Here is a 10992-nt window from a genome sequence, read left to right on the forward strand (position 1 = left end):
ACGACAGATGCCTTCTCATGTTCGTTTTTTGTAGGGGCTTTCAGTACCATCTGCCACCACCTCGGGTGCAGCAGACTATTTTGCCCTTTCGTAGCAGTGGCCAAGGTTCCCACATGCCATGCAGGCACTAAGGGCATCGTTCAGCCCATTTAACTGCCCTCCAGCCTCTAAGCCTTTTCAACATGTCCTTAGCAACACACAGCCACCCTATATGGGGCAGGGTCTGATGCTTTCTGCCATGCTGGCAGGCCATCACCTTGGACAAGTATCTGTTACCGTTCGTTCAAGAGGGTTACACACTTCCATTATTTCAAACCCCGCCACCCTTTCCATCATCCCTAGAATGTACGACGGAGGACTATTTGTCCCTTTTACAACAGGAAGTGCAGTCTCTTTTGGACAAATGAGCCATTGAGAGGGTGCCAACGCCAGGTGTAGGCCGTGGTTTTTATTCCTACTACTTTCAGTTGCTGAAAAAGGACTTCAAGCTATGCCTTACCAAGACTTTCACCATCTAAATGCCTTCCCAAGGAAGGACCAATTCAAAAGGCTCACCTTGGTACAGGTCTTGTCTGCTCTCAGCCGTGGATTCTGGATGTTAGCGTAGAACTTGCAGGACTCGTGTTTTCACATACCCGTCCAGTAGGCACTATCTGTGGTTCACGGTGGACTAGGAGTATTTTCAGTTTGCTGTGCTCCCGTTTGGCTTCACCAGTGCCCCATAGGTGTTCACGAAAGGCATGGCGGTACTTGCAGTTATCTTTGGAGGTCTGGGATCTCAGTCTTTTCCCTACCTTGTTTACTGGCTGTCACTCATGCCCAGACTGCGGCGTACCTCTTAACTTCATTGGGGTTCACTATAAACATGCCAAAGTCACACAGACTCTCTCAGATTCTCCCTTCCATCTGAGCCATTCTAGAAATAGTGTAGTTTCGCACCTATCCCCCAGAATGGAGAGACCAGGATATTTGTGCTAGGATCCTGATGTTTCAGCCTGTTTCCTGGATCTCAGTGGGGATGACTCTGAGGCTACTGGAACTGGGACATCCTACTGGTCAAGCACACCAGATGGCATATGTAGGCTCTGAAGCGGGATTTAAAGTCCCAGTCGCAACAGCACCACAGAGACCTCTCCGACCAATTTGTGATTCCAGATAGGACTGTAAAAGATCTGCAGTAATGGCAACTGGACCACGATTGGGTCCGCTTCAGATCTCTTGCCTTACCCCCTGTCGAGCTGACCACGGTGACTGATGCATCGCTTCTGGGATGGGGAGCCCATCTGGAAGAGGTGGAGATCAGAGGCCTCTTGTCTCCAACAGTCTCAGCTCCAAATATCATGTTGGTGTGGCAACCCATCTGCTTGGTCTTGAAAACCTTCCTGCCATCTATAGAAAGGAGGCTGGTTCAGGTGTTCGTGGACAACATCACTGCCATGTGGTGCTGCACCTAGCAGGGTGGGTGTGGTTATGGACCATGTATCAGGAGGCCCTGCTCCTCGGGGCGTGGCTGAAATTCCAGGGGATTATCCTGGTGATATAGCACATGGCCGGGTCTTTAAACACCAGGGCGGACAAACTCTGTTGTCGACGCATAGCAGATCACAAGTTATGGTTGTCCCCAGAGGTGGCGCAAGCTCATTTCTGAAAATAGGGAGAGCGTTGGCTTAGTCTGTTTGCCACTGCTGAGAATGCGTAATGTCAGCAGTTCTGTGTTGGAGTTTCCAAAGTGGCTTTCACTCAAAGGCTCAATCCGCCTAGAGTGGAACTTGGGTCTCCGGTATGCTTTGCTGCCGATACCACTCTAGCCTGGAGTTCTGAAGAAGATAAGTAACGACCGGGCCTAAGCCATCTCGGTGGCTCCAGATTGGGTAGGGAGAGTATGGTATCCTGAACTCCTTGGCATGAGCATCTGTCCTCTAATGAGGCTTCCCCTTTGTGAGGATCTTCTGTAGCTGCAGCAGTGCAAGGGCCTGCTGTGCAACCTGCGCACTGTCCACCTCCATACTTGGAGTTTGAGTAGCGACAGTTGAACACTTTTGGCCTTCCTTCCAAGGTCGTGGACGTCATCCTGGCAGCCAGACGTTCCTCTATCAATTCTGGATACACTGTTGGGACAAGTTTGTGGCCTGGTGCACAAACAAGTAGGTCGACCTACTTCATGCCAAGCTGTCCGAGGTTTTGTTCTTATTGTCTGTCGTGCAATGAGGCTTTGCTCCTTCAATGAAATCATGCTACATCCTTCTGGGTGGTTCTGTGAACGTGTATCCTTAATAGCCATATCATTATGGATCCCTCCCCTCTAGTTCTGGTTCCATTTCCTCTTCCCGCTCTCGCCTCCCAGGGCTCCCCTGTCTAGGCTCTCCCTCGGAGACGGAGGAATCCCCTTCCGGGTCAGGGTTTTCCATGTCTTCCAGTAACACCTCCCAGGCTTGTGCTCGTTCAATTCTGCATATCCCTCCTCTCACATTCCTGAGCAGAATTCTACCTTCGCTGCACGCCCACTTCTCCAGTTCTTTCTTCCATTTATGGAGGCTGGGGCCAATCGGTGCCTTCCACTTGCTGGTGATCTCGCTTTTTGCCAATATAAATGATAGGGCTTGAAATTTATCGGTGACTCTAGTCTTGGCTGTGTGAGGGAACATGCTTAGTAGGACATGTTCTGGTGTGCGTGATATGTCCCGCTCTATAATCCGTCCTACTTCCCCTATTACTTCCTGCTAGTAGTTCTCTAAAGACAGACAACTCCACAGCATGTGTTTCAACTTTGCTCCCTTTTCTCTGCATCTTGGGCATTCTGCATCTTCCCTGTGGAAGAGCCGGTTAATTTGGTCTGGGGTAAAGTATGCCCTATGTAGTATATAAAAAACAATCAAGCTAAACCTCGCGCTGCGAGAGACCTTGGTGACTCGTTGCAATGCTTTGGGTGCTGTTGAAAGCTATTTTGGCCTTTTTCTGTTTGCCAGACCAGCCTTCTTTGTTTAAATCACTGGTTGTGATACGTTTCCTTAAAGGACTACAACATCTGTTTTCCCCTTCACCTTTCAATATGCCCCAGTGGGGACTTTAATTTAGTTTTGACCTTTTTCGTGTTTCAAGTTATTTACCTTTGGTTGCGCACTTTCTGGCAGAGACTCTATTTAACCGCAGATTCCTCTCCAACTCTCCTATCCTCCCCATTTTGTGGACTGGACTGAATCACCTAAAAAGATACCAATCTAGGAATCTGCGCCTTGGTCTCAACCAATTTGACTTGGACTCTGCATCTGCGGGCGTTTAAGAGTCAAGAAAACAACTGATGTCAGCGTATGTGCATGTGTGGTGCCAATTGAGAGCTGTGCAGGTCACATCCGGCATGGATGACATCGACGTGGAGTCGCAGGTGCCACCTTCTGTCGCGCAGGGGTACTGCTTCAAGTCTGATTCCTGGAATTTTTTAAGGTGAGGAATCTACTGTTTGAATATCTACCAGAAAGTGCATTACCGAAGGTAAGTAACTTGTTCAACCGATTTTCAGAGTACTTGTGTTTAGGTGGGAAGCAGTAGATATGTGGATGCCGTGGCTGCCCTAATTCACCCTGTACCCATCTATTAAATGAATATTAAAGTTATCAAGTCCTAGCTCAAGAGGGCATTGAAATTATTGTTGCAGTCCCTCAAGTTCTCTGGATAATAATGTTCCCATAAAATGCACCAATCCATATCTAGATCAAAGCATTCAAAAACAGCAAAAAACTCAAGGAATAATGCTTTTTAAGATTCCTCATGAGATCAAATAAGGAAGCTGGAAAAAATGTTGCTCCTGCGTATTATACAGGTAGTATGTGACTAAAATGACCACTTCCAAATAGAAAACTGACCATTTCTCAAGAGGCTTTAACCTCCAGCTTTGAAGCAGTAATGATTCAGTGGCTTTGAGCTTTTCGGGAGAGGTAATGGGAGCTTCATAATTAATTATTCTCTCTTTTAATATTTCTTAAATTGAAAGAAATGTTTTTGACACATTGTAACAGAAGTATAAACATGCATGCATAAGAACTCGTATTAACCTCTGTATGCAACATTTTTACAGGATGAAGTGAACTTGAGGTGACCGCTTACTTTTAGCCAAATGTTTCAGGATTTCAAGTGGAAAGAAAGATCTCTCATAGACTTGTTTGCCTCTCCCATTTTGAGTAGAAGAGCGTGTTTTCAGAAAATAAAATTAATAAAAAGGATGGACAAGTTTTATTGTTATTCCAATTCTCAGACAGGCAAGATCATATGCAAGTAGAAAGTTCCTACAAGGGGTGTGCTATTCATTAAAGAAAGTGCATTTGCAAATAAAGATCATCTGTGTAGCATATTGTCCCTCTATGAGTCAGATGCTAGTGCTTAGTTTCTGCTAGGGAGTCCCAGTACTTAATATTTGTCAAACTGCTAATTGATCTTCAGTCCAGACATTTAAAAAGCATGATTTCCCTGATTCAAATGTAAAAAAAAAAGCTGTATATGGATTAATAATTTTATTTGGTTTCAAAAAACGTAATTGCCTACATCCAACTGACCGGCAATACACAGACATGTAAAGCCAGTGCTATGTTTGTTCCACCCACCTGGAGAAGAAGACCAGCAGCAAAGGAAAAGATGTACTTTTTTCTCTCTCTCTCTTCAGCAATAGAGCAGGTCCCTAATGAGCAAGATAATCTCTGAATTAGTTATACGCTGGGATCCCTGTGTCCCCAGTACCTATTTTGTCCAAATGTACTACTTTAGCAATTGTTACTTCAAAATGGGGTAGACACTGTTCCAGGTGGGGGGGGGGTGCAGAAAGTCACCCGCTCACTTCAAAAGGGTACTAGAAAGTGTAGGAAGAGTTTGAAAGGTGGAGTCCTAGGTCTAGAACCCACTCATGGAGGGAAGAACACGTCTTGCCTCTTGTTGCCCTCACACACCCCGAAGGATGTCCTGCTTCATCATCATGCGTTTGCTCCTCGTCGGGCCGGCGCTGAAATGCCCTTCGGGTCCCCCGAAGGGTCGCTTTAGCGGAGATCTTTTGCAAATGCCATATGGTGCTTGCCGGTGTGAGTCCTATGTGAAGGGTAGGTCAGTGCGTGCAAGGTTTAAAACTGGCTAAGGGTTACCAAAGAACTATGTTTAATATGATGGTATCCTTGTCAGAATGAAAAAACAAAAGGTTAACAGTTACCCCAATTGGTGCAATGAGCCTGGGTAACTAAAGGGTCGACATGTTTCGCACCCATGCGGTCATAGTTATCCGTGGCACTTCATGAGGACCAAAAGATCGAGTGTAAAATAAATAGTGCACATGATTGAAGGTTTTTGAAAGGGTAAAGAACCCTTTGTGAAATCAGGACGGGCCAACCTGTGACCCTTACAGTTTGGTTGCAACTAAATAACCTAATTACGTAAAGGAGAAGTGCTCCCAGGGCTAATGGCGTCAGAAGCCCAGCACCTTACCGGGAATCTGTTCGGGTGCCGGCTCGAAAGCACCTACCCTGCCTGGCGCCTGCCCGTATGTGAGACTTTAGCAATCCCCAGGAACCTGGAGCACAAATGATTCCTGATTTAATTTAACGAGTATCCCCTGACACCAGAGTGTATCAAAAGCTACAGGCTCATCAGATAGAGTAAGGTTCTCCATTACCAGCAAGATCCCGATTTGGTCCATTCATTTTCAGCAACAGAAGGGTTGTCACCATTGGATTGTTTATCAATAGCAAATACCAGTGGCGGCTATTAATTCTCTCTCCCTCCACACCCCATCCCTTACAATGTAATGGGATTTCCCCAGATTCAGATAGGTTCTGCAATGTCTGGGAAGGGTGACCCCAAACATTGCATCTATCATGTCCATCTCCTCTTTCCAGGCTCTCTCAAATTGTTTCGCAAGACATGGGGAAATGAAGAGATATACTATCTGAAAAGGTATAGAATTATGAGCTGGTTTGTGTTTTTAATTGCTGCAGTTCTCCCGATCTTTCGGAGCCCTCCCATGTGCCGTCCCAGCAACTCCTTTTGAATGTTATGTCGGAGAAGTATATGGGTCTATTGAATCATAAGGGAGACATCCAACATCATCTGGATACCAAGATATATGATTAAAGGGAGCTGCATATGAAGTGCATGTCTTGGTCCTTGGGACCAAAACAGCAAGGCCCAAGAAACTTTAAGGTATGATTCAGTTCCTTCATCAGTGGCGGTAGAGAAAACAGCAAGCCACATAAAAACATCAAGAGATTATCTCCACATATAATTCTGTCCAGCTGATCTGTATCTCTACTATACCGGCATTCCGATATATTTGTGTAGTGATAAAGCAAAAAGGTGGTGTGAAAAGGCACCCTTGCTTACTACCCCCATAAATGGAAAAGGGATGTGAGGAAATCTCTGTGAGGATTCCTATCAGTAGTCATAACCCAGTCCTGAGAGGTAGGGCCCAGACATTTTGATGTAAGTGTGTAATCCAGAAAGCTCTCGTTAACGTGGTTAAGGCTTCTCAACATCTGACAAGAGCACCAATGCATTCTTGTGTTTATTGTGCACATTCTGTTAGTGTAGGTTCTTATTTGAATTGCATACTGCCAACGACTGAAGCTATGTTGGTCTTAATCTTCCAAGCTTGGCAAAAATGGGGCCAGTCTGGCTGCCAGCAGTCCCTTAAAGAGTTTCCCAATCAGCTTGAGTAATAATATAAATGGATCTCATCCATATTAGATTGAGTGTTTGCCTACCTTTGGACTCGCAATATTTGGTGCATCCTGCTGTGACCTCAAAATTGAGTTATTATGCTGGAAGGAACCAAAGAGGCTGTTCTCCATTTGATCCAATATTCTTTGAAAGGCTTGTAGACAAGTGCTGTACTGCTATCGGGACTGTTAGCCTCCATTACTTCTAGCCTGGTGATTCTGATCAACTGACCTTCATTGGGTGTTGTAGGAGCTTGGGTTTAGCTTTTAGTGTGTCCTCTGATTCAATCAATCAGGGAATTGTGAAATGCGCTACTCACCCGTGAGAGTCTCCAGGTGCTGGGGGTGGGGGATGCAGGTCCGAGCTAGCAAAAAAGCCAGGTCTTGAGGCTCTTCTTGAAGATGTAGTAGGGGAGCGTCTGATGTTGACCAGGAGCTTGTTCCAGGCTTTGACTGCGATGTAGGAGACAGCTCTTCCACCCGCTCTGGTTCTGTGGATGCGCGGGGTTTCTGCTAGGGTGAGGTCTGTGGAGCAGAGGTTTCTTTTGGGTATGTGGATCGAGACTCTTTCGTTGAGGTATTTTGGTCTGGTGTTGTGGAGAGCTTTGTAGGCGTGGTTGAGTAGCTTGAAGGTTACTCTACTCTCGACGGGTAGCCAGTAGATGTCTCTCAGGTGTTGGGAGATGTGCTCATGTCGTGGGATGCCGAGGTCGAGTCTGGCTGCGGTGTTCCGGATGGTTTGGAGTTGCGTAGTAGGACTGGTCTGTGATCCCAGCATAGAAGGGGTTTCTGCAGTCCAGTCTGCTTGTTAGGAGTACGTGGCTGATGGTCTTTCTGGCTTTGGAGGGGATCCTCTTGAAAGTCTTGCGAAGGATGTGGAGAGTGTGGAAGCAGATGGAGACGACTATGTTGATCTGGCGGGTCATGGTGAGGGAGGAGTCGAGTATGATGCCGAGGTTCTGGGCGTATTCAGTGGGGGTGTTGCTGAGGGCGGTGGGCCACCAGATGTTGTCCCGAGCTGAGGGGGTGGGTCCAAGGATGAGGACTTCTATCTTCTCCGAGTTGAGCTTCAGACAGCTGCTGCTTATCCAGCCTGCAACATCTTTCATTCCTTCCTGGAAGCTGAGTTTGGTGTCTTTGTGGTTCTTTGTGAGAGAGCGGATGAATTGTGTGTAGTCGGCATATGATACTATGCTGAGTCCATGCTGTCTGACGATGGCGGCGAGGGGGGCCATGTAGATGTTGAAGAGCGTGGAACTGAGCGACGATCCTTGGGGAATTCTGAAGTTGATCGCTGTGGGTTCGAAGAGGAAAGGCGGGAGTCGGATCCTTTGGGTTCTACCAGCGAGGAAGGAGCGGAGCCAGTCTAGGGCGGTTCCCCGTATGCCAGCGTCGAGGAGTCTGGCTGCGAGGGTGCGATGGGAGACGGTGTTGAAGGCTGCGGAGATGACTAGTAGGATGAGGGCCATGGTGTGGTCCTGGTTGAGGAGCATGTGGATGTTGTCTGTGGCGGCGAGGAGGGCGGTCTCGGTGCTGTGGTTACTGCGGAATCCAGTTTGGGAGGAGTCGAGGATGGCGTTTCCTTGGATGAAGTGTGTCAGCTGGGCGTTGCCTATCTTCTTGGTGGCTTTGGCCGTGAAGGGAAGAGGAGAGATGGGTCGGTAGTTTTTCAGGTCCGTCGGGTTTGCAGAGGGTTTCTTGAGGAGGGGCTTGACTTCTGCTCATTTCCAATCGTCGGGGAAAGTGCTCGATTTGAAGGTGGCGGCGTTGATGATACGTGGTAGCTCGGGTGCGGTGGTGGCTCTGTGGAAGATGTGCGGCAGGCAGGGGTCTGATTAAGGCTGTATCCTACTTTTCTGAACATTGACAGTCTGAAACTCAAGAAGTTGTACTCTTCATTCCCTGGGCCTACCTCCAAAAATTTAGGATTGCTCACTTCATCCTCAGGACTTCACATTTCTCTAGCCTCTAAGCATAACACCAGCACCACCTTCTCCTTTCACTTAAATGACAAGCTGAATAGGGATGACTCATTTGCACTGGAACTCGGTAGCTAGTTCTCAGTTCTCCCCTTTTTCTCAAGAGTCTTGAAAGCCTGGCCTAGTAGTGAAGTAGCAGTGTTAAATCCCCCCCATGCAGCACTCTCAGATGTGTTTTCTTCTTAAAACATAAGAATGTGCAGCTTCGTAAGTATATCTGGGAGCGCTGTTTTAGCACGGACTTCCTCCATCTTATCTGTATGTGCGATCCAGGCAAATTGAAGGGTCCTCCAGTCTGTCTCTAATCTCATAGAGCAGTTCACAGACCGATTTTTTATTGTATTTATTTTATTTTGATCTAATATCAAAACCTCTGCTTTCTAGGGCCGCCCCTGGCAAATGCATTGTTATTTATGACCTGTTTTCAAGATCCTTCTCTTATTCCAGTAGTTCTGCATTTTGTTCTTCAGATTGAAAATTCTTAGTCCTTTCATGTTACCCACTTGTCCTTTCAGTTTCAGAAAATGCATTTTCAGGTCAGAAAAGATAATTACCTTCATTACATTTTTATAGGAGTGTCACTGTGGTCTTGGATGGTATTAAGTGAATCTGATGATAGTCGACTTCTTGGGAAAAGATGTTTGTACTAGTCTTCTTCCTTGAAACATTGTCATTTTATATGTTTAATTTTTAAGATTGAATGAACCAAAGTCTCCCTTTGACTTCACCCTATCGTGAACCAATGAATCTGGGACTTGGGCGGGGGTGTGTGTGTTCTTGTGTGCAAAACGTAGGACAATTCTCTGTGACTATCCTAGCAGATCCTTAGCATTTAATCGAACATTTCACTTATTTTGGTTGGTGAGGTAGCATGTAGAAGAGGTCCTTTAAGGCAGCTGCCACTTGTGTTCAGAAACCCAGATATTAGATGCTTCCAAGCTACTATGTTGGTGTGTATTTCACCAGACCTCAGAGTAATAAGGGTCACTAATTGGACAATAATGGCCTAGTTGGCAAGCGCCTTCCTGCAAATGTTGTCCAACAGTAGCTGTGTGGTTGGTATATCAGTTTGCTCTCCTGATTCTGCTCCTGTATGCAGGCTTAAGGGCAGTACCTGTTCAAATCCACTTCTGATGAGCTTGAACAGGGTGGGGAGAAATTCTCTAATCCTGACCTGTATTGTACATCCCTTTCTGCAGTTTTGGGGTTTCCCAGAACTCTAGGTAGGGTACTGTAAGCCCTATACCTTTTTTCTCCTCTGCAGGTGTCTGGCTGCTCCACTGTGCATAGGCTGTGCTGCAGTGCCTGCCTAGTCTGCTCCTCCTCTCTAACCAAGCATGCCTCCTGTATTCACTGGGCCTTACAGAGCCCACTTTGGATGATCGTGAGCCAAAAGATCAGTGGAGCCAGGACTGCTGTGCCATTACTTTTGGGACTACTGTGCAGTGGATTCTGAAAGCTGGGTGCAAGCTATGGCGAGGGTCTCCAGATTTGAGGCTTTTCACCAAATGTCTGTTGCTCAAGCAGCTGAGCGAAATTGCATGCCTCTGGTGCAGCACAATACCTCCATTGTGGGCTGGGAGCATGTCAAGCCTCCAGTTGCTAAACACAAGCTATGTCAACTGGGGAAGGAGCAAAAGAGAGATGCTGCTACTCTATTCCCAGGTTAAGTAACATTCCCAATGAGTTGTAGTTTTGACAAGCTGTGCTTAAGCATTTAATGATCAATAACCCAGATACCTCAGCCCAGTGTCTCTGTGTGATGCTGCTTTGGTAGGGACTGTTGATAAGCCATATATGAGCAGGAGTATAGATTAGAGAAAGTTTATTTGTGAGTGTTCTTACTGAATAATCAATTATTCGGTTGCTGAGGGTATGTTCGTTTAGTACCCTGCTTTTTGACAAAATGATTATTCGCTCCCGTTCCCCAAGAAATTGGGCAGAACTGACATCACCATTGTCAATTGACACCTTCACAGACCTGCTTTTGTCACTTCTGTTGGTGACTTTGTGTGGCTTTAGTGCTGGTGCTTCAGTACAGCCACAGAGTGTCTGTAATTTGAATTGTAAAAAGAAAAAAATATTCAAAATCTGGATACAGCCTGAACCCTGTTGAAGTGCTTAATAAGGAATCAGCAGAAAGTCTTATCCAGCAGAAAGAAAGTTACCAAAAATAAATGTACTAAGAAATATAAATTCACAAGTGGTGGTGGCAGCATATCTTGTTTTAAGATTGATAGTGAGACCAAACCTTTTTATCTTTGTGTCAGTGTGCCCTACATGCCCCTTTGTGTGAAGGTCTGCTGTTATGTGAATAGCCAGAA

The 10992-nt window shown here is 46.2% G+C and overlaps 1 protein-coding gene across 3 annotated transcripts in view; it reads left to right on the plus strand.

Moving 5' to 3' along the window:
- RPRD1A (regulation of nuclear pre-mRNA domain containing 1A) overlaps window positions 1-10992 on the plus strand; it is a 346882-nt gene that overhangs the window by 216980 nt on the left and 118910 nt on the right. The window contains exon 7 of one of the 3 annotated variants that reach the window (XM_078687585.1): window positions 4073-4204. The exons of the other annotated variants lie outside the window; for them this stretch is intronic. Coding sequence (XP_078543711.1) covers window positions 4073-4093 — 21 coding nt within the window. The 3' untranslated portion in view covers window positions 4094-4204. Of the gene's footprint in view, window positions 1-4072; window positions 4205-10992 lie in introns of those variants that run through there. 3 annotated transcript variants of the gene reach the window in all.

The sequence above is a fragment of the Lissotriton helveticus genome, chromosome 4_1 (assembly GCF_964261635.1).
Source record: "Lissotriton helveticus chromosome 4_1, aLisHel1.1, whole genome shotgun sequence".
In the NCBI taxonomy this organism is placed as follows: Eukaryota; Metazoa; Chordata; class Amphibia; order Caudata; family Salamandridae; genus Lissotriton; species Lissotriton helveticus.